Source organism: Varanus komodoensis, unplaced genomic scaffold (assembly GCF_004798865.1).
Source record: "Varanus komodoensis strain SLA01 unplaced genomic scaffold, ASM479886v1 scaffold22, whole genome shotgun sequence".
Lineage (NCBI taxonomy): Eukaryota > Metazoa > Chordata > Lepidosauria > Squamata > Varanidae > Varanus > Varanus komodoensis.
In genome coordinates this window covers 18,114,118-18,138,401 of record NW_025335606.1, presented here as the reverse complement: position 1 = coordinate 18,138,401, position 24,284 = coordinate 18,114,118, and the positions used below count along the sequence as shown (strand labels likewise).

At 46.2% G+C, this 24,284-nt stretch overlaps 1 protein-coding gene across 2 annotated transcripts in view; it reads left to right on the top strand.

The window, feature by feature from the left end:
• SYN1 (synapsin I) overlaps positions 1-24,284 on the top strand; it is a 115,900-nt gene that overhangs the window by 14,941 nt on the left and 76,675 nt on the right. For both annotated transcript variants that reach the window (XM_044431472.1, XM_044431471.1), the window contains exons 2-4: positions 16,532-16,589; positions 20,555-20,646; positions 21,211-21,367. In XM_044431472.1, coding sequence (XP_044287407.1) covers positions 16,532-16,589; positions 20,555-20,646; positions 21,211-21,367 — 307 coding nt within the window. The remainder of the gene's footprint in view (positions 1-16,531; positions 16,590-20,554; positions 20,647-21,210; positions 21,368-24,284) is intronic.

Here is a 24,284-nt window from a genome sequence, read left to right as displayed (position 1 = left end):
TGGAAAAACCAGCAATTGTAATGGAGACAGCACATTACAAAACATTGTAGCACCTGGGTTGAAATCTTGGTTGCAGGGAGAGAACATAACAAAGTTAGGCCACCATCTTCTCAGAGTGGGTAGATCTGTTGCTTGGTTGTCACACAGATAAAACAATGTGACAGACTGTAACATTTAGAGGATGTGGCTTCCAGGATCACAAAGGTGATGGTGATGATGGGGCCCTGTGCTGGATGTATTGCTCATATAAACAAACCTGCCTCTTCACACATAGCAGAATAGTATGTCAGAGTCCACACTACTTTATGAGATTTTTGTTTTCTATATTCAGAGATGTTCTCTCTTCTCCTCCTGAAATATGACCTATATGTAGCCTGAAATGATAAGAATCCCTGAAAGGTTTACTGTTTGATTCTGCTGTATTTAAAATTGGTCCCATTATAGGCTAGATAGACACAAAGGGTTTTATCCAGTTGTGTCATTCTGCTAGTTCAAAGCTACTGCTTCCAGAAACATCATTTTTATCCTTCCACAAGGTGTCGTACAATGTGTTGCACATCCATTCCACAAGATATTGCATTGTGCAAGCTATTCTGCAAATCATTGCATGAGGTGCTGAGCAACTCATTGGGGCTAAACAAACTATTGAGTGGGCTAGTTCTGAACAATTCTTGTCATTTTCCTATTGTACTATGGGATAGAACTGCAACTAGCACAACTAGTGCAAGCAACCCCTAATCTAGTGAAGTCATAATGTGTTGTGCAATCATTTGGAGAACATCTTGAGCAATCTCTTTTGCAAAACATAGTGCAACAGCTTGCATGATAGCTTGTGTGAAATGTTGTGAAATGCTTTATGCAATGCACTGTGAAACAAATTGTGCAGGGCCAGTTTGTGCAGCTTGTTGTATAATTGTTTATACAAGTTGAATCAAAGTATTGGATTTGACACTGAATGAGGATAGAAATTGGGATTCTACAAGCAGTAGAAGTGTCATGCTTTTGGAATAACACCTTTGGATACCACTCACGTGTACTATATGCTTCCTTTTTAAGGGATCATGTTTTGACAGAGTGCTCTGCCTGGTGTTTCCAATCCTTCCTAGACTCAGGGAGAGGCAGCTGGGGACAGAAAGGGTAATATGTGGCTAATCAGAAAGTAGGGACTGGTGGCATCTAGTGGGGCCAGGTGATGGCATTTGATCAGTCTGTAATGTAGTTGATTAAATGGATGAACGTGAGGGTAGAAGAAAAAAGCTCTCAGGTGCGGCAGACATAGTTTGATGTCTTGATTCTGGACTCTTGCACCAAGTTTTATCTGCTTTCTTTGAGGATTCCGAGAAGAAGCATGGCATCTTTCAACTTTAGGTGCAGTTCTGAGGCCTGGCAAGCCTACTGCTGAGAGGCAGCAGTATCCACTACAGGAGAGAGCTGGTTCAGTTTAGTAAGCCTGGAGAAGGGATGCTTCACTGCAGTAGGACATCTTCCTGCCAGTAAGCCTAACACTGTGTTAATGAGTGTCATTGCAGGAGACACTGATACACAAACTCCTTCCTCAATGGGATGAAGGTGGCCAACAGGGCCGGTCCTTCGATCAGGCAGAATGAGGCAATTGCCTCAGGCTGCAACTACTGGAACGTGGTGAGATGTTGGAAGGGCCTGTCCGATGTCCCCTAAGCTATCTTGCTGCCTTCAGATGAGTTGGAGGACATGACCTTGTCACAGGGAGGGTTGAAGTAAATCTTACTTCAAGTAAATCTTGAAGTAAAGTCCAATTGGCTTTTGTATGTCGAATTGGAAGGGGGCATGTCTTGTCCTTTACTTCAGGCAGTGAAATTTCCTGGGAGCCTGGCTGTGTTTACTTCAGTGATCATGGAAAGGCACACTTGGGAGATGCAGATGTGCCAGAGGCAAAAAAAAGTCCAGCGTGACAAATGGTGCTTGGCTATATTTCCTCTTCTATTCAACTATGAAAGGTACAAGAAGGGTCTCAGGCTTGTTTACATCTGCTCTCCTTAAGGTGCAGTTGTACTATCTTGGGAGTTGCTTTTGCACAGTCTCCACACCAGTTCCAGCTGGTACCAGGGAAATGTGGGGTTGCCAGTGCATGTGACTGCTCTACCATTAGGGAGGAAGTTGCCTTGGGCAACTAATTTTGGGCATCATGAAAGAGCAATAAATTGGTAGTTAGTTAATAATATTACTACAGCATTTTTGTTGCCTGTGAGATACATCACTATGCACCTTTGTTTTGAGTGTATGGGGCAGGTGTGGGCAAACACCCTTCCTCCTCGGGCAGCAGAATGTCTTGGGTCGACCCTGCTGGCTGGAATGTGCAGTCAGTGGCACACAGGGATGTACTCTTTTATCGTGTGGGTGGGAGTCACAGCACAATACGTTGGAGCCAAGGGAACATCTAATTTGCAGCAATGCAGAGACAAAGTCCAATGTACTGGAAGGGAGTCAGATGCTATGCAGTGGAATTTAGTGTCTGCAGAGACAGTGTGGTGCAATGCAGAGGGCACTGGTCTTTGCCATAAAAGACAAAAGTGTATCATGGATGGCCAGGTATGATGCAGTAAAACAGTATCATGCTAACTGTTGAGGGTCTTACTTAGCAGTCTTATTCCCCAGGCCAGTTGTGAATTGTTTGTATTTGTTGCAGGACTCCACAAGCAAGGTGTGCATGCAAGAACTGGGTTTCATAATATATAGCACTGCTTTATTAGCAGTGTCCTGCAGCCAGAGATGAGATATAACTGGATGTGGGTTGGTCTCCTAACCAGTAAGAATTTTACTGCCCCAGCTTGATTTCCTCCTTCCGGCTATTTGACAGAACAGGAGAATATCAAGCCAAGAAGGAAAGGTACAAGGTGTGGCCAGCATTTTCACTGTTTCCGTACTTAGTTTTTAATTTTTTAAAAAATCTTTCAGTGGGGATATGCACTTAAAAATACCTTCATGTATTTTTAAAGATCTCTGTTCTCTCAGAAGGAAAGGCACTGCTTTGCACATTTCTTCTCCCTACAGGTACCAGCTTCATTACCTTCTTCAAGGTGTATGTCAATTCTGCACATGCTTAGGGCCACTTGGCATGAAATGCCAGATTGTTTTTGGAAAAAGAAGAGTTCATCCATAAGAATAATAGAGCTACAATGGAGTATGTTGCATTTCTGCAGTTGCACATATAGATGTATGGATGGGGAAAGGGGGTATGTGTTACCAGAGAAACCCTCAGATGTTACTATTGAAGGTGGGTGGAGGGGGGCAGCAGGAAATGAAGAATCTGTGGGCTTGCGGGGAACTCTAGGGAGTTTGGATACCACAGAGATCCTCACCCGCCCTCCTTTATTTTAGCTAGTGTTCATGGACAGCAGTGTGCTGGGACAGAGACCAGGCAGTCTTCTCTAGCGCTTATGGTTGTGCCTTTAGCACAAGCATGGTAACTTTGCCAGGCGAAAGATGCAGATAGCCGCAGATGGATTAACAAAGCGGTCTGCTCGTTTCAGCAGGCGAACAGCATCCCCTAGAGCAGGAAGCAAGTCTAGCAGGAACAGGGCACTGTCGCCTGCGGCGTGAAAGCAGGCTTGCAGTGCAGGATTTTGCAGAAATTAAAAACTATCGTGGGGCGTTGCCGTTTCCTTGGGGAAAGAATATTAGGCAGTAGAAAAAGATGTTTTTCGGAATGGAGGACTGGGGACTTCAACTGTTCCCGCTGCTGTTAAAAGAAGATAATGGCCATCTTTGTAGGGCGGGCTGCGGTAGCTGTTTGAAGGAGCATTTTGTGTGGAGGTTGCAAAATCCTGCAGGGAGAATTGTAAAGATGTTTTGCAAAAGAGCAGCGTCCAGGGATGAAGACGGATTTGTATCCCCCGGACTGTTGTACCCCAAAGGGCGACGCTCTCTTTCTCCTTGCAAAAGAGATGGGCCTTAGAAGCGCTATTGCCAGGCGTACCGGAGCAGAGATAAGAACGAAGGAAAACGCTGATATATTTAGCAGTGGCAGCTACAGCCTTCTGCGCGACGGTCTAGATTGCAGTGCGGACCTCTGTATGTGTTAGCGTTGAGGACTTCGGTTTTGCAATGCAGAAAGAAGTTTTGCAGCGATCGGGTAGCCTGGGTAGAAAACATGGATTGCAGTGCGGGGTTTTGTGCTAAGAAGGGGACCATAGTGGCAACGTAGGGGACCGCAGCAGCCCAGCGAGATCCTTTGTTTTGCAAACGCCCTGCGGGGATTTCCTTTCCATCAAAGCTGTCGGGCTTAGCAGTCATTCAGGCTCCAGAATAGCTCGCAGAGGACCCGATCCTGCTCCCAAGTTGAGGTAGTGGCGGGAGAATATCCAGGGTCTTGTGATCTGCAGAGAGGATACACTTCGTAGGTATCCTCCTCCAATTCGGCCGCCTGTCTAAAGCATCCTTCTGCCTCTCACTCCCCCCCCCCCAATCAACTAATCCTAGCCTAGTGAGTCAGAATGCTGCGGGGGCGTCTCGGCGATGTTCCCGATCTGCTACGGGAGTGGGGTGGTTATTCTTTTCAGTGGAAAGTAGCATCTTTGCAGCACCATACCATCGCAGCACGATAAAAAAGGGGGGGGGGGGGGGGGGGGGGGGAATTCATGGCAATCCCTTCCGTAAATTGTAGCTACTCCATGGGATTTAAACATAATCTTTGATCCAGTAGAAGCCCATTCTTTACGGGGAGGAGAGGGGAGCTCCGTTCATTTCATTGGCTAGTAAGAGAAGGCATTGTTGGAGCAAGAGAGAAACAGAAGCACTCCTTGCGGGGGGGGGGGGTCATTTTTAAAAAGAGGACCGGATTAAGTTTTTGTAGGCCCTAGCGCTCACAATCGGAGGACCTCAAGATAGAGCTATAAAATGCATATAATGTAGACTTCCCATAATTATAGCTGTATAAACAGGTATGGTGTGTTTGTTATCCTGGGTTTGAGGGCATAGCCCAGAAGATTCTAGCCTCCTAAACATGCACAGGAAACCCCAAAATAATATTGATTGTTTTTGTTTGAAAGCTGCCTTTCTGGACAGCCAAAAGATAAAAGATTGTTTAGTTATGCTGTTGCATGTGTACCTTTTTTGTTTGTGACCTGTGCTGTTGCCACCCACAGTTTAAGTGGCAGAGCTAATTGGAAATACTGCTACAGTGACCCAGTGAGGACATATCCCTTATCAGCAGCTGAGGGGAAAATAGAAGGTTCCGGTCCCTTAATTTTCAAAAGGTTAATCTTCAAAACATTCAAAATTTAGGACACTGACCAATTAGGACAGGACATGTGGCTGTGCAGAATTTGAGCCTTGGCTAGCCATGAGAACTTACTCTCTTCTTCGATTCAATGAGAACACGGCTGCAGAAGAACTTGCACCATCCTACTGCAAGGAGATTACACAGCACAAAGACCTGAGCACTTTTTATAAAATTGGCACGGGTAATTCTGAACTTCTATTGCATGGTGGATCAATTTATTGAAATGGGAAGACTGGAAGCAGCATATGTTGCACTCAGTGAAAGGCTGTGTTTTGTTTGGGTATGTCTATGTCTAGCAATGGAGGGGCCTCTATAGTCATCAGATTTTGAAAATGACCATCAGATCTTCATTCTTTTGGTTCTCACATATGCCTGCAACAGGATATCTGGCAGAAATTATAATTTCACAGCAAGTTTTTCAAATACTGCTTTTAGCAAGCATCTTGCAGTTTTGGAACAAGCTATACAGAGGAGTGATCTTTTCTGATATAAAGATAAGAGTGTATTTATTTGCACTTTCAATTGTGAATGTTCAGTTTGCACAACATAGTTTGAGGTTTGTGAGAAAGGGGGCTGGGAGCGTTTTTTGGCCAGAGTTAATTTGTGGATTCACCCTGTTATGAACACTCTTTCCTTTCCATCAGAAGAGAAAAATATGCCAGGCATGCAGAGAGTTCTTTTTAAAACTTTATTGCAATGAAGGGAACAGAAAAGAATGGTTTCCTTCCCATTTTTCTGTTCACCTGAGCACATGTTCACCCCCCCCCCTTTTGAACCCTGCTCCCAGCTGCTTGTTCCCTGCTCCTTTCCCCTAATTGGCTAATAGGGTACTGAGAGTTCCACTCTTTCCGCCCGCCTACTCCGTGCTGCCCCAACACCGACCCTTCTTCCCAATCCAGCCCTGCCCCCGATGGGCTACAATAGGCTCATTTTGTTCTGCCCAGCTTGTCAATAACAATCAGGAAGTATTTGGCTCTCCTGCCTACATGCCTGTTTCCCCATACCTTGTGCTATCTGATTTTAGCCCCTCCCCTCCTTTGGGCTAAGTAATTTTCTTTGTTACCTTTTTAAATCTCTTTACTCCCCTGTTTCAAATCATCCTTTCACACCTCTCAACCCTGCCCCTGCTGCTGTTTTGCTAACAAAAAGAACCCCAATGTTTAATTTATACTTACTTAAGACATATTATGTCTGTAGAAGTAAATTAAACCATAATTTGCTTGAATTAAATGGAATCTTTCTTAAGGCCTTTGGGAATTTCATAAACCCGAGGTACAGTGCCTATTACATCTAATGGATAATCCCGCCTCAGATGTCAGAGCTGAAGTCTGCCTGAAAACAGGCAGTAGTCAGACGCTGACTACTCGTAATACTGCTTTGGGGTATAAAGTAGTCAGATGCTAAGAGAATATTGCTTTTGCACCTTTAATAGCTGTATAGAAGAGGGAATTTCAGCAGGCTTATCAGGTGGGTTTGTGCAAGTGAAATTCCCCTTTCACAGCAGTTAAATGCATATGAGCTCCTGTATTCAACTGAACAGACTTATTTATTTATTTATTTATCGATTTATATCCTGCCTTTTTCCTACAAAGGGCTCAAGGCAGCTTACATCTCTGCCATCTTATCCCCACAACAACAGCCCTGTGAGGTAGGTTGGGCTGAGAGTCTGTGACTGGCCCAAAGTCACCCAGTTGGCTCCATGGCTGAGCAGGAACTAGAACCCAGATCGTCTGAGTCCCAGTCCCATGCTCTTAACCACTACACCACACTGGCTTTTCTGTCTTTCTACACACAAATCTAGTTCTGGTTTTCTCAAGTTTTTTTTGTTTAGCAGTATAATTTGGGGTGTGTGCCATTTTGTTGCACCTGCTAAACAATTGGTAACCAGAAGCCCTTGTCATTCTAGTGCACACCACTCTGAGATCTACTAGTAGATCCAGATCTGTCTTCTTCCCACCCTTGCTCTGTGGCACTGTTTTCTTTTCTCATGCTTCATATGTTACAGGGCCAAGCCCTGGCATTGAAAGCAGGTGCTGGGGGGGATGAAGTACCCTCCTATGCACCAAGATGTCATAGAACTTCAGCCTTTTCTTACAGGCAAATCCCACTGTGAAGAGAGGGGAGATCTGCAGTGGGGAATGTGAAGATTCATAACACTGCCTGGTTGTCTAGGGTGTCAGGGGCAAATGAACCAGAGAACCATATGCTTTAGTGTGAATGCTTAGTGTGAATGTTGCAGCGGAAAAGTGCCCGTTTTAACATGTGTTTATTTAAAACATTTCTATGCTGCCCCCATTGCAACAAAGCCTCAGGGCGGCTCACAACATAATTAAAACATATAAATAACACTTAGTACATTAAAATTCATTAAAAACTTGGTAACATCTCAGCATAAAATTTAAAATCCTAAAATACATAATAAATTAACAATTAAAATAAGTTTTAAATAAAAAGGTCTTAGCCTGGCACCGAAAAACAAATAACGACGGCGCCAGGCAGACCTCTTTGGGGAGCGCATTCCATAGGTGGGGCGCCACCGCAGAGAAGGCCCTCCTCCGGGTATTCACCCTCCTTACATCTTTCACAGAGGATTCCCGGAGAAGGGCATCTGTTGCCGATCTCAAGGGGCGGGAGGGCATATATGGACGCAAGCATTCCTTTAGATAACCAGGTCCCAAGCTGTTAAGGGCTTTATAGGTCATGACCAACACTTGAATTGGGTCCGGACTTCAATCAGGAGCCAGTGAAGCTGACAGAAGACTGGGGTATATGAGAACAACACCCAGTCCCCGTCAGCAGCCTGGCAGCTCTATTCTGCACCAATTGAAGTATCTGGACCGTCTTCAAGGGTAACCCCACGTAGAGCGTGTTACTGAAGTCTAATTGGGAAGTTACCAACGCGTGTGCCACTGTTGCCAGGCAGTTGTTCTCCAGGAAGGGACGCAGCTGATGGATCAGCCGAAGCTGAAGGAAAGCGCTCCTCGCCACCGCCTTCACCTGAGCTTCTAGTGACAGCTCAGGATTGAGGAGCACTCCCAAGCTGTGAACCCTGTCCCTCAGAGGGAGTGCAACCCCATTTAGGACAAGGCCCAGTTCCCTCATCTCGAAGTCCAAACCTTCCAAACCACCCACCAACAGGACCTCCGTCTTGTCTGGATTGAGCTTCAGTTGATTGGCCCTCATCCAGCCCATTACCTCGGCCAGGCACCGGTTCAGCACAGCCACTGCCTTACCTGGATTGGTGGAAAATGAGAGATAGAGCTGGGTATCATCAGCGAACTGATGATTCCGTGGCCCACACCTCCTAATGACCTCTCCCAGTGGTTTCATGTAGATGTTGAATAGCAAGGGGGACAAGATGGACCCCTGCGGAACTCCATGGCATAACTGCCATGGCGCAGAGCCATAGTCCCCCAGCACCACCGTCTGGAATCAGCCATTGAGATAGGAGCGGAACCACCGCAATGTGGTGCCTCCAACTCCCAATCCCGCTAGCCTATCCAGAAGGTATCGAAAGCCGCTAAGAGGTGCAGGAGAACTAACAGGGACGCCCTCCCCCTGTCTTTCTCCCTGCGCAGGTCATCATATAGGGCGACCAAGGCAGATGCAGTACTGTACCTGGGTCTGAAGCTGGACTGGAATGGGTCCAGATAAGCAGTTTCATCCAAGAGTGCTTGGAGTTGTCCCGCCACCACCCGCTCTAGCACCTTGCCCAAGAACGGGATGTTGGCCACCGGTCTATAATTGGCAGCCACCTCTGGATCCAGGGAAGCCTTCTTAAGAACTGGCCAGACTACCACCTCCTTTAAAGGGGCAGGTACCTGGCAGTCTCTTAAAGAGGCATTGATCACCTCCAAGATCCAGGTCCCAATCCCATCCTTGGCTTTCTTGAGTAGCCAAGATGGGCAAGGGTCTAGTAAGCAGGTGGTAGGGCGTACTTGTCCAAGCACCTTGTCCACATCATCAGGCTGCAGCAACTGAAATTCATCCATTAATTGTGGACTCTGCGGTGTCATTGGCACCTCCCCAGTAGAATCTGATTCAATAGTAGAGTCAAGCTCGTGACAAATCTGAGTGATTTTCTCGCTGAACATCATTCCTTCTGCTGGCTGTCTGCTGCACATTGCCTCTTTCTGAAGCTGCTTTGCCTAAGAGAAACAGCAGCTGGTGGGGATTTATTATGTTGTTGTGTGTAATGTGAAATTTGATCCATCGCTGAAGCCTGTAAGTGTTGTTGACATGGGGAAGATGGATGCACATGGTACAATAGCTTCTCTTCTGTAATTGGTGCCTAGATTGTCACCTAATACACTTCTAATGCATCAATACATCAATGTAGCCACACCCCCACTGCTGTTAGCTTCAAAGAGTCTTTTCTTCTGTCAGGACCAGACATTTCCCATGTCTATTTCTTATCTGCTCGAGATTCACACAGGCTTGCCATGTTCTTACCCCCTGCACATTTGCAACTTTTATGGCGGCTAGAACCAGTTTCCACTGTCCCTTTGATTATTGTATTTGAGGTCAGGCTAGCATGTTAGCTGTAGGTTACACAAAGTTCATTTTGTTCTTATCCACCCACCCTTCTGGGACAGTATAACTGTGGTGTTTTTACTATGTGGCCTTCCTCTGGCCAACTACTTATGGGGCCTTCCTCTGGCCAATTACTCTTGGGGTGTTTTAGGGTGCTGCAGTTGGCAACAGTGTGTTAAAATGGGTGGAGGTTCAGGAGATCATTCAGTTTGATACTGATTGGCAGCATAATTTTGTTGTTGGAATTTATAGGAAGGACCACTCCTTAAGGTGTTTGCTAGGCAATGTGTGCAGCAGCCACCTTGCTCGGGCTATGTCTGGACCTATTCCTAGGGTGTATTTCCTCACAGTGGGTTATTTTCCTAAGCTGGCTCTCTGTGGCAGCAACGCATGGTCTCTGCTGTGGCTGCCCGTTTGTCCAGTTCCCTGCCAGGCATTTGGTTGCTGAGCTGGTAATGAATTGTCAATGGAGGAAGCGGATTGTTATTTTTAGCTGCAGTGTCTAGACTTCATCAGAACAACAAGCAAAATCCCTAACCATCTATTCTGTCTGCTTGTTTGGCCTACTGTGCAGTGAGCCTGAATGTTGGATGTGGTGGCACTAGAGGGCACCATGTTACAAGAAGTGGAGGGTTTGCTGGAAGGTGCTATGCATGAAGGTGATTTGAATGGGCTTCCTGTTGGCGATCCTGTTCTGCTGCTGCTTGCTGAAAAAAGGAACATGTTCTCAAAATGGAACAGGTGGGCCTATTTATAGGCCAGCTCTTCTGCCCCTAAAGCTCTAGCTCTGACCATCTGTCACTATGCTGCAGCCCTGGGTCTGGCTGTTTCCATGATCTCACCAATCTTCTAGCAGAGACACAACAGTAGCATTGATTTGAACACAGAATTATTGAGGAACTTACATGTGATGATAGCTTTTAAAGGGGGTTAAAGGGAGACAGTGTGGTGTGGCAGTTGGACTATTGTGCTGGGGACTTGGGAGATCCAGGTTTTAGTCCTTGCTCAGCCAGAAAACTTGCTGAGAGACTTTGGGCCATTCATTTACTCTTAGCCTAATCTACCTCACAGTGTTACTGTTGTGAGCAGAAAATGGATCCATGCATGCCACCTTGGGAGCCTCATAAGTGGAAAAAAGGCGGGATATAAATGTGGTAAAATAATAATAAAAATACAAATTCAGTGTGGTTATGTTTATTAGTGGCTATTTGCCTTGATAGTTAAATGTGCTCTCATAGACAGAGGCAGTTTACACTTGAGTCCCCTGGTGTTTGGCACAGAGAAGGTCTTTCATGCTTTGCATATGAATTTCCAATACCAAGCGTCTGGCTGTTGTTGAAAACAGAATGATAGACCATGGTTTCATCTGGCAAGGCCATTCTTTTGATAGTGATGTCATTTCCTACAAAGCGCCGGTGGTGACCAGGCTGGCCCCTGGGAGCGAACCAGCGCGTCAGATGGCCCTACCTCCATCTGCGCCGCCCAGAGCCCGCGTCGCCCGGAACTCACAGCTGCCTGGTCGCCCGCTGCTGCTGCTGTCACTGCCGAGGCCAGGACCACTGGCCCAGGCCCCTGCTCCGGCCCATTTCCCCTGGCATGTGTGAGAGACGCGCCGGGACGGGGTGGGGCACGGGGAGGGGTCCTGCGGCTTACAAAGTGCCGGCGGTGAGCGGGGCCAGCAGCCGAAGGGCGACGGCCTAAGGGCAGTGACGCCGTTCGGGGGCCAAGCGGGGGGCTGGCCTGGCCAGGGGCTTTGGTTGTGGCTTTGGTTTCATCTGTGGGCTAGCAGTGGATTAAAGTAGGATGTTTTTAGTAGTTTTAATTGTCGGTTTTAGGTTGCTTTTAATTGGTGCATCTCATGCTTTACTATGATGTTGCCTGGGGAGCGCGTGGGCACCGCCATTGGGGTGGTGATGGGCAATGGACATTATGGCACTGGGGGTCTAACGGGTCTGCATAGAAGAAAGAGGGACAGATGGTTAACACCTGTCCCTCTTTCTGGTTATTCCCCCAGCTGGCGGGTTCCAGGTAGACTTGTCAACTGCCCCCTGGGCCTGTCGGTGCTGCTGCTTAATGCCAGGTCAGTCCAAAATAAGGCAACACTCATCCATGGTTTGATCATAGATGAGAGGGCCTACCTGGCTTGCATCACAGAGACCTGGGCGGGTGGGGGGGGGATGTTGCCCTCTCACAACTGTGCCCGCCTGGGTACCTGGTCCAGCACCGTCCACGCCTGGAGGGGAGGGGAGGGGGGTCGTTTTGGTTTATCGAGATTCTATTTCCCTTGTGGGGCTTCCTGTCCTCTCAAGGCCGGGGCTGGAGTGCCTCCACTTGGTGTTGGGTGACCGAGACAGATTGGGGATTCTGTTGGTGTACCGTGCACCCTTCTGCCCAAAGACTCCCTGCCTGAGCTGATGGAGATTGTCTCGGACCTGGTGTTGAAGACTCCCAGGATGTTAGTCCTGGGGGACTTCAATCTCCATGCCGAGACGGTTCTAACTGGGGTGGCTCAGGACTTCATGACCTCCATCGCGGCCATGGGGCTGTCTCAACACATCAGTGGCCCGACCCATGAATGTGGACACACTCTGGACCTGGTTTTCTCGACGGGGCAGGAAGAGGGTGATCTGAAGGTGAGGAATTTAAGTTTGATGCCCTTGTCATGGTCAGATCACTTCCTCATAAGGTTTGAGCTCGAGAGTGGCCTTTCCCTCTGTAAAGTGCGGACCAGATTGTATTGGTCCACCCCCAGAGCTGGATGGATCTTGATGGATTCCTGAAAGCTCTGGGGGATTTTCTGGTTGACAAGGCTGATGATCCTGTCGATGCCCTGGTTGAACTGTGAAATAGGGAGATGACCAGGGCTATTGACATGATCACTCCCAAGCGTCCTCTCCCACCTGACAGAGCCCATTTATCTCCTTGGTAGACATCTGAATTACGGGCAATGAAGCAGGTTGGGAGACGTCTAGAGCGTAGGTGGAGGAGATCATGGGGTGAATCTGACCGAACACAATTCAGAGCCCACTATCGGGCCTATGCTGTGGTGGTGAGGATGGCGAAGAAGAAATTCTTCTCCACTTCCATTGCCTCCTCACAATGCCATCCGGCGGAGCTCTTTCGGGTGGTGCAAAGGCTGAAACATAAAGATCTCATACCACCCTCAAAGGTCCGCTGTGAGGACTTTGCCAGGCATTTCAGGAGAAAATCGCTCAGATTCGTCATGAGCTTGACTCTACTATTGAATCAGATTCTACTGAGGAGAAGCCAACGATGCCGTCGAGTCCACAATTAATGGATGAATTTCAGTTGTTCCGGCCTGATGATGTGGACAAGGTGCTTGGACAAGTACGCTCTACCACCTGCTTACTAGACCCTTGCCCATCTTGGCTACTTAAGAAAGCCAAGGACGGGATTGGGACCTGGATCCTGGAGGTGGTCAATGCCTCTTTAAGAGACGGTCAGGTACCTTCCCCTTTAAAAGAGGCGGTAGTCTGGCCAGTCCCAAACAAGGCATCCCAGGATCCAGAGGTGGCCGCCAATTATACGCAGGTGGCCAACATCCCGTTCCTGGGCAAGGTGCTAGAGTGGGTGGTGGCGGGACAACTCCAAGCACTCTTGGATGAAATTGATTATCTGGACCCATTTCAGTCCGGCTTCATACCCGGGTACAGCACTGAATCTGCCTTGGTCACCTTATATGATGACCTGTGCAGGGAGAGAGACGGGGAGTGCATCCCTGTTAGTTCTCCTGGACCTCTCAGTGGCTTTCGATACCATCGACCATGGTATCCTTCTGAATAGGCTAGCGGGATTGGGAGTTGGAGGCACCGTGTGACGATGGTTCCACTCCTATCTCAACGGCCAATTTCAGAAGGTGGTGCTGGGGGACTATGGCTCTGCGCCATGGCAGTTATGCCCTGGAGTTCCGCAGGGGTCCATCTTGTCCCCCTTGCTATTCAACATCTACATGAAACCACTGGGAGAGGTCATTAGGAGGTGTGGGCCACGAAATCATCAGTTCGCTGATGATACCCAGCTCTATCTCTCGTTTTCCACCAATCCAGGTAAGGCAGTGGCTGTGCTGAACCGGTGCCTGGCCGAGGTAATGGGCTGGATGAGGGCCAATAAACTGAAGCTCAGTCCAGACAAGACGGAGGTCCTGTTGGTGGGTGGTCTGGGCCTCGGGATGGGGGACTTGGGCCTTGTCCTAAATGGGGTTGCACTCCCTCTGAGGTACAGGGTTCACAGCTTAGGAGTGCTCCTCGACTCTGAGCTGTCTCTAGAAGCTCAGGTGACGGCGGTGGGGAGGAGCGCTTTCCTTCAGCTTCGGCTGATCCATCAGCTGTGTCCCTTCCTGGAGAACGACTGCCTGGCGACAGTAACACACGCGTTGGTAACTTCCCGATTAGATTTCTGTAACGCGCTCTACTTGGGGCTACCCTTGAAGATGATCCGGATACTTCAGTTGGTGCAGAATAGAGTTGCCAGGCTGCTGACGGGGACTGGGTGTTGTTCTCATATAACCCCAGTTCTCCGTCGGCTCCACTGGCTCCCGAATGAAGTCCGGACCCAATTCAAGGTGTTGGTTATGACCTATAAAGCCCTCAATGGCTTGGAACCTGGATATCTAAAGGAACGCTTGCGTCCATATATGCCTTCCCGCCCCTTGAGATCAGCAACAGATGCCCTTCTCTGGGAACCCTCTGTGAAGGATATTACGAAGGTGAGTACCCAGAGGAGGGCTTTCTCTGCAGTGGCGCCCCATCTATGGAATGCACTCCCCAGAGAGGTCTGCCTGGCACCGTCGTTATTTGTTTTTCAGCGCCAGGCTAAGACCTTTTTATTTAAAACTTATTTTAATTGTTAATTTATTGGTAATTATAGAATTTTAAATCTTTTAAGCTGAGATGCACCGGGTTTTAATATTTTTGTTGTATAATTGTTATACTTGTATATTTTGTTTTTGTTGTGAGCCGCCCCGAGGCTTTGTTGTGATGGGGGCGGCATAAAAATGGTTTAAATAAATAAATAAATAAATAATATTCAAATGCTGCCACTAGGAAAAAGGGCCAGGGTGATGATGACGTGATCTAAGTTAAAAACAAACAAACAAACAAACAAAAAGGCAGGGGAAAGGGAGGGCCTGACATGAAACGTACACTCTTCCTGCATTTGGCTGCGTAGGGCTTAGCTCCTTGTTGTGCCGCTTGCCAATAAAGTAAGTGGGAAGTTCAATTACAGAGGGATGGATATGCTAAGTTTCTGGTAAGTGCTGTTACAGGAGTTGCTGGTGGGGGCAGAACTGGCCCTTCCACAAAGTAAGATGAGGTGACTGCCTTTAGTGGCAGATTTTGGACACTGTTAAGCAAACAGAATGGCAGACAAATGCAACTGACCTGGGGAGTATAATCTCCTGTGATATTCTCATGTGTAGGCCCTGTGAAATACCAGGTTCTTGGAGAACTTTCCATTCACCTCACTGAAGTTTATGTGGGGGAATATCCCAGTTGATTCATAGGCCTTGTGTTAATGCAGGGGTAGGCAACTTGCTGCTCTTGACCGGTATTTCCAGACCTCTCTGCAAGTGATCAGCTGAGAGCTCTAGCAAGAATATTATGTTCCTCTCTAGGCAAAGGGCTGCAGAAAGAGAGCAGAGGAAGACATAAAAGTCTGACTGCTTTGGGCTTTCGTCCTCTTACTACTGGCTTTGGCTTTGTCCACTGCTGGCTTGCAATCCTGGACAGAATGTAGTCCTTGACTGAAAAAAGGGGTCCCCCCCAAGTAGAAGGGGGACCACCAGTTGGCTTTTATGCTCTGATGAAATGAGCTAGTCATCACATGTGATCTTGTGTAACAGTTGGTGCCAGTGATAATTTTCATGTTCACATTTTACAAAATAAGGGGGAACAAAAGATTGGGATTTAACAATGTGATTTCTTACACATTGGCTTGGCTTAACCACTGCATGGAGAAAAAGTGCCTGGCTCCTTGGCAACTAATGAATATTTTGTTAATATACTTAGCCACCTTTGTATTCTGCAAGAGGTTGGGTTGCATAGACTCTAAAGGAGAGCCAGCCAGTGTGTTGTGATGGTTACAGCATTGGACATGGACCTGGGGATCTGGATTCTAGTCTCCACTCATTCAGGAAGCTCACTGGGTAACTTTGGATCAGTCACTCACTCAGCCTAACCTGCCTCACAAGCTATTTTATGAGGATAAAATGGAATGGAGAATGTCTATATAAGCCCCCTTGGATTTCTCACAAGAAGGAAAAAAATAGGATATAAATATAATTATATTTTCTTGGGAGGGAAATAATCTGGAGGGTTGAATAACGAGAAAGCACTGTAAGTGAGTAGATTTACCTGTGTTGAGAAAAGATGCTGACCAATGGTAGAAGACTGTCTAAGTCCTAGACTCTAGGAAGAGGTATATATACAAATTCCATGTCACATCCTGTTGAAGCCTAGCTCCTATTCAGCTCTGTTGTCGGGATCCTTGGGTTCTCCTTGGTTTTACCAAAGACTGCAAAATAAATGGAGCTTCGTGTTTTAAAATTGGCAGATAACCAGGACAAATTGAATTGTATACATGTTGAACTCACAGGCTTTGCTAAATCCATCTTGTTGTACCTGCTATGCAGATATATGTGGGTGTATATTGGAATGATAATCCCAGATAGTAAGCTGATTAGGGGGTTGAGACATGATTTCTTACTCTTTCTCTTCCTAGGGCAAAATATTTCAAGGGGAAGAAACTTCATGGAGAGATGGACATCAAAGTTGAGCAAGTGAGTCTATATCAGACTTTGGGACTTGAATAAATAACCTAATGGGTTGAGACTGGAATACAGATGGGTGCCCATCAGGCCATAGCACCTTTGGGTAGCTCTGGAGCCCTGGAGTAATGGCAGGGCCTACAGCTGATGCCTTCTGTGAGCCCCTTTCTTTCTGCTCTGATCAGCACTGGACAGTGGGGTCTGGGGACTGGCAGTTCTCTTGTTGTCTGCAATGAAACTCTGTGGCATTGTGAGAAGCATCAAATGCTTACTTTTAGCCGCCTGGTGCTGATTTAGAATGCTGCTGCCAGGTAAGCCTACTGGGGCTACCATAAACCAAAAGAAAGAATAATTCTTAATTAGATGTTTAGTCACCAAATCCTGAGTTAAGGGGAAGAAATAAATGATTCTCTTTGAGTATCTTTAATAAAGCATATAACACTAAATGCAGTGAGGAAAACACAATGAAGCATGACCTTAAAGCCATTACAAATTTGGCCATATGCGTTTTGACATAGTCTGATAAAGATGCACTTGGCTCATTGCATTTGGCATTGTTATATGTTGAATTAATGCAGTACAGAATCCTTTTTATCTTCTGCGTAACTCAGGATTTGGTGAACCTGAGCCCCTACCATGCCTCTTCTGATCTAGGAGGGCACCTACCAGAGGACATTCTGCTGAGGATGTCCTCAAACGTGGCTTAAATTTTGCAGTATGTTGCCCCTTACTTAAGGGTGAGTCAGCACATACCACAGCAAGACTTGTCATGGTGGACATTTCAGATAGAGGACTTGTAACTCTACCAGTTAAAAGGCCTTGTGCAACTATTTCATTCCTAGAAAACTTTTTGTATGATGCAAAAGCAAAGAAGTGATGGGAAAACACAGAAGCGTAACAATTGGAAGGTGTCATCATATGGACCCCTATAACATTCTATGAATGTCTCAGGGCAGTAGTGTCATAAAGGCTTTGTCTGGAAATACCCTGTGTCTGTACCCTGTGTCTGAACCTTGCACATGCAAATAATGCTTGCAAAAGGAAATTGTATCTGTGGAGGAGAACCTGGCCTCATGATAACCCCTTCAGCAATGGGGAAAGTTCCATTACTTCCCTGTGACACGTGGCTGAATCCAGGGCAAAGTCCTGAGGTGGTTTTTGCGGTTGAGGTGCTGGGGCAAACCCCTGCGTGAGTCAGGAAGTGGATTCTGGGGAACTCTGAAAAAATGGATGCACCAACCACAGAGAGATCAGGAAATGAAACTCAGACAAAGCTAATGGCTTAGGTCAGCAATTTCCAAGTTTGTCTGGCTTCTGAGGTGTTTCCAGACAGTGGGCTCCTATGAACTGAAGCTGTTATACTTTTGGCACATCACAAAAAGACAGGATTCATTGGAGAAGACAATAATGTTAGGGAAAGTGGAAAGCAGAAGAAGAGGGGAAGACCGACTATGAGATGGATGGATTCCGTAAAGGAAGCCACAGCCTTGCGCTTACAAGAGCTGAGCAGGACTGTGAAGGACAGGACATTTTGGAGGGCTTTCACTCATGTGTAAGTCAGAAACAAGTTGATGGCACATAACAATAAACTGCCATCAATTAGAAGAGGGTTTTTTTCTTTTTTTTTGATGGGTTTCATTTTTTTCTCCATAATGGTTTTCTTCAGTAAGAGAAAGGTAGAAGCAGCTGTGGGGAAAATATGGGATGCCAAGGTAGCTTATTTTCCTCTTGTGACTATACAAAGCTGCCCAGTGTTGTCTGGAGCCCCTCTAAAATTCTTTGAAGACTGGGTGATGGAGCAATAAAAACATTGTTTGGAAGCACCTCAAGAATTATTTCCATATTCATATGCCTTTTCAAAAATATATGTTATTCATATAAAAATATGTGTACAATTTGATTGGACATACCCAAAATAAGTATACTCATATAATGGAAAGCAGACCTGTATAAACCCATGTAACAAAATTGAACAGTTATGATACCCAGATCAAATAGTAATGGGGTAGACAGCTTGATGACCTACATCTCCCAATATGGTGAATCTCTTTAGGACAAGTGAAAGGTAATTAACAGTCTGTCTTCAGACTTTGCAGATTGCATGGTACTTAATGGGCAAGTTTATATGTCTGTGAATAATCCATGGTGCACTCTTTGTTTGCTGAACAACCCACAGTATTCCTGAGAGAGGATAGTGCTCACCATGGGTACTTCTCCCCGTTCCTTTCTCCTCAGTCCTGCAACAGGCTGTGGCATGCACCCAGTGTCCATTCTAGCAGAACCACTCTTGTCTGTCTCTTTCTACTGCAATAGCTACCCCTTGTTGTTCATTGTTAATTTTTTAAACCCTTTACAAAGTCTCAGAGCAATGTGTTTGAGGTCTTATTTTTTAAAGGTAGTAACAGACCTCTGTAGGTGCATACATAGTATGTACTTTATGTCTTTCCAATATGTATTCTCTTGCCTGGTCAATTTCCTTGAGTGGTTCTGCTGACAAAGGGGAGGGCAAGGCTAGATTGCATATAGGTTAATTTGCTCAAAGTTGCCAGCTGTCCTTTGTCTATCCATCCTGCTTGTTTAAAAGTAGTGGTAAACAGGGAAAAGTAGTGGAAATTGGTGCACCAAAATGGTGGTGGCGGCAATATCACCTACTTAGGAATGTAATCCTCTTTATTTTAATTGTTGAACAGACAGTTCTCAGTGCCCTGTACCTTTCAGCAGTTAACAACTCTCCAGCTACTCCAGAAAGGAGAGATATTCCTCCCTACTACTTTTTATGGGACTGTTTTGGGAAACTTAATGTGGAAATATATGTAAATTTAAGGAGTGGGAAGGAAATGGAGAGAAAATTTGCACACCTATAGTAATTGCTTCAAAAGGCATGTTGCAGTTAATATTTTCCCTTCACACAACACTTTCATCAGCCCTTGCCAGCATAGGCAGTGGTAAGGGATGATGGTGACCACAATCATAACATCAAGAGGTACATATTTGCCCTATCACTGTCTTAGGAAATCAAAATGTTGCCTTAGATAGCATGTCCTTTGCTGATTTTGATAGATCTGGAATCTCAAATGATGATGATAATTACTTCGTGTCTCACTCTTCCTCTGTGGAATTCAGGTTAGTGTACCTGGAAGCTTACCTGCTGTTGATCTTCTCATTCTCCTCTGAAAGAAGGACCACAGGCTTTCTTGGAACATAGTTTGAAAACCGGCACATGGCACCTGTCTAGTTATCACCACTTTGTGTTCTCAGACAAGAAACTTGCTGCTTGGATTGCAGCATGCTTTTGGGTGTATCCCAATCCCTTGTGAGTTACCTTAAGCAGAGATGCAGAACCATTTTGGGATTGAAGGCTAAATTAAATTAAATCTTGGAAGGGCCTAGTGTGAGTAATCAGATAGGCTGGGGGTGAAAATGCAGTGGATTTCCATGATTTTGCCCCCTGGACTCTGATTTGTTTGCACTATGTTGGTGTTACCTCACTCTTGTGTGAATCAAGCCAAGTTGTGGATTTCCATTAAGATGGATTGTGCTTTGCACTTATTTTTTTTAACAATGAAGGACATTTGCACAAATCATACTATTTATGCTATTTGTACAAATCAGAAGCCAAAAGCAATGCATTTCTAGAGCTGTTTGCACAAATCACAATAGAACTATGTAGCTTCAGGTTTCCATTTTGTGCAAATACTGTGATTTTTAACATTTGTATAAATTTACACAAATTGTGTGCATTTATGCAGATTCTACAAATAGGGCAATTTGTGTGGATTTCTTTAGTTTTTTAAGATGTACACATTTTAGAAGGGGAACTCTGCAAAATATGCAGACTTGGCCCACTTTTGCTTATTAGAATGGACGCAGGCAGGAGTGAGTCAGATGCTCCACTGTCAGCAGTCCCAAGCTCAGCAGAGTCTGTGTTATGGTACAAAAATGCTTACCCCATGTGGCTTTGTCTTGGTGTCTCCCAGGCAGAGTTCTCTGATCTCAATCTGGTGGCTCATGCCAGTGGCAACTTCTCTGTTGATATGGAGGTTATGCGCAATGGTGTCAAGGTAGTCAGGTGAGTAGCAACCTTTGTATGTTGGCTGTTCATTATGTTTGCTTTCATCAGGCATAGGTGTTCCCTTCATTTATGTAGCAGTGGTCCATGAGCTGGCAGGACTAGTGGTGAATAGGGTGGCACTGATGGAACCAGAGTGCACAGGTGCACAGGTGCAGACACATACATGCTTACTCCCATGTTTTAAGGTTTTATGTGTCATTGTCTTGCTTTTCTTTTTATTCTGGACATTGCCTTGAAGTCCTGTTAGGATGCCCCTCCTTCCGACTTTACAGATGACAAGAGGTGATCTGGATTGAAATGATAGATCAAAGGATCCAAATCCCCCTATATTACATATTAGAGTTCTGGTCTATATCATTCGCTAAAGCCCCAGTGCCAGCAATTGACCTTAATAAAAAGGAAAAGAGAAGGCAGTCACAAATGTGTTGATTGTAAGCCAACTTTCTTTCTCTCTCCCCCACCCTCCTTCCAACCTTCCCTTTACAAGTAGCTATTGGTTAGTACAGGGAGGTAAATTTTTCTGTCCCTCCTTGTTCTTCTTTTGCATGGCTCTTCTCCCAGGAGTCTGAAGCCTGACTTTGTGCTGATTCGGCAGCATGCCTTCAGTATGGCGCGTGGTGGAGACCATCGTGGCATTGTGATTGGGCTGCAATATGCAGGAGTGCCCAGCGTCAACACTCTTCACTCGGTGTACAACTTCTGTGACAAGCCATGGGTGGTGAGTGGCAAGAAACATGATTGGGGGAAATACAAAGTGGAGGACATGGGCTAATTTGCTAAGTCACTTGCAAAGAAACTCTCAATTCTGTGAGTTTTATACCCACCTTGAAGTCAAGGGGCTCCTCAGGGCATTGGACATTACAAAGGCACCAGGCCCTGACGGGTTACACCCGAAAGTACTTAGAGAGTGGACAGGGGTTCTCTCATGCCCTCTGGCCTCCATTTTTGAGGCCTTGTGGAGAACGGGTAAAGTTCCAGAGGACTGGAGGGTGGCATCAGTGGTCCCAATTTTCAAAAAGGATAGTAGAAAGGACATGAGGAATTATAGACCGGTTAGCCTTATGTCCATTTTAGGAAAAACAATGGAAAGGCTCATAATAGAGAGAGATCAAGTGATGCTAGATAGGGAAGGGAGGCTGGCAGCCACACAACATGGCTTCCACAAAAACAGGTCCTGCCAGAAAAACCTTGTGGAATTCTACGAAAAGGTTTCAAGATGGCTAGATGGAGGGGATGCAGTGGATGTGGTTTACCTGGATTTCAACAAGGCCTTTGACAAAGTGCCCCATGATATCCTGGTGGAGAAACTGAGGAGTTTTGGGATACACCAAAGCACTGTCCTATGGATTAGGGCATGGTTGACTGACCGAAAACAGAGGGTAACCATTAGTGGGGAATCATCAGGATGGTGGCCAGTGACAAGCGGAGTCCCCCAGGGCTCTGTCCTGGGGCCGATCCTGTTTAATCCTTTCATCAGTGACATAGAAGAAAGGGTGAACAGTCTGCTGATCAAATTCGCAGACGATACTTAAACTGGAGCAGTGGCCACAACTGAGGAGCAGGTACTCCAGATCCAAAAGGATCTGGACAGACTATGGAAGTGGGCAGGAGACAACAGGATGGCGTTCAATGTGGATAAGTGCAAGGTCTTGCACTTGGGGCATAGGAACGGGTGTCATACGTAAAGGTTAGGGGACAAGTGGCTGGAAAGCAGCACTTGTGAAAGGGACCTCAGGGTGCTGGTTGACTGCAGGCTAAACATGAGTCAGCAGTGTGATGCGGTGGGCAAGAGGGCGAATGCCACCCTTGGTTGCATAGCAAGAAGTGTGGCTTCTAGATCGAGAGAGGTATTACTACCACTCTTTACGACTCTGGTGCGCCCGCAACTGGAGTATTGCACTCAGTTTTGGGCCCCTCATTACAGAAAGGATTTAGCCAGGTTGGAGTCAGTGCAGCGTAGGGCCACAAGGTTGGTGGCCGATTTGCAGGGGATGCCGTATGAGGCGAGACTGAGGGAACTGGGTCTCTTCAGCCTGGAGAAGAGGAGACTCAGAGGGGATATGTTGGCGACATACAGGTATGTGAGGGGATGTCACACGGAGGTGGGTAGAGACCTGTTCTCCCCTGCAGAGGAAGTCAGGACGCGCTCCAATGGAGCAAAGCTCAGGGAACCAAGGTTCCATTTGGATGCCAGGAAGCACTTCCTGACAGTCAGGACCCCGAGGGTGTGGAATGGGCTTCCAGGAGAGGTCGTTGAGGCCCCATCAGTGCGGGTGTTCAAGGATAGGCTGGACATCCACATGGTGGGCATGTTGTGAGTGGAGCCAGCTGGAACCGGGGGTCAGACTAGATGGCCCGGGAGACCCCTTCTGACTCGCTATGTTTCTATGTTTATTCTATTTCTGTTTCTATGTTTATTCTATTCTATTTATTCTATTCTATGTTTATTCTATCTATTCTTAAATATTTTAAGCTACCCTTTTCTTGTGGATATCAGGATGATACCCTCCATGAGGTGGCTATTCCATAATGGGTGTCAGCATAGAGAAGGTCATAATAACATAGGAGGAACTGTATTGTATCAGACTAGGGGTCCATTTGTCCGGCAGTGTGTTTGCACAGTGGCTAATCCGTGAATGTAGGACACGAATCCCCTGCGGATTGTGTCTACTAGCACCTGATGCACCAAGGTATACTGCCTCTCATACTATAAGAGCATTGAGCCATCAGGACTAGTAGCCATTGTTAGCCTTATTAGCTATGAACTGAGTCCCTTTTCCCTCCTCTGGTATTAACTGCCAGGCAATCTGCTATGAAAATAAGGGCTTCTGTAGATTTTAAACTCCCAAAATGTTTAGGGGTTTAAAGGAGAGTGCTATCATCTTGAATTGGACTTGGTAGTAAAGAGACAGCCAGTGTAGCTGCTTCAGAATCAGTGTATTGTTTTCCTGCCTGGTTGTAGCAATCACAGTTCTGTCACCTGCATTCTTCAAGAGTGGAAGCTTCCAACTTATTGTTAAGGGTGGTCCCATGCTCAGTGCATTACATTAATCCACCTAGGAGGTTACCAGGACATGAACTGCTGAAGCCGGACTGTCCCTTGTCCAGGACTGTTGCAGCTGGCAAACCAGCTGAGGCAGGTAAAAGTCATGCTTGGTAGCTTGAGCTTCAAGCAACAAAGCTGGATCCAGGAGTGCTCCCAAGCCAGACAAGTTTTCTTTCAAGGAAAGTGCAGCCCCAGCAAGAACAGGATGCACAACCAGACGTGAGAATGCAATTCCCAGACGTGAGAACTACCTGCTTTTATTTTATTTATTTGTCATTATTAGGGTTTATAATAAAAGGCTTTATAAATAAATACAAGTAAATAATGGGCAATGGACAGTCAAGATGCTTGATGGGTTTCTCTGGAGAGGCTCTTCCCAAGTTCCATCAATGAAAACACTCCATTCCACATCTTAACAGAACCTGCTTCAAGAATGGATGAGAAATGGAGCAGAGCCTCACTGAGGGCCTGGGAAAACTTGAATGAGGGACAATGTTTTCTGAGGTATGATGGGCCTAAGTCTTTCAGAGCTTTAAAGGTAATTACCGCCATTTTGAATTGGGCTTTGGAGCTGATAGGGAACGGCAGC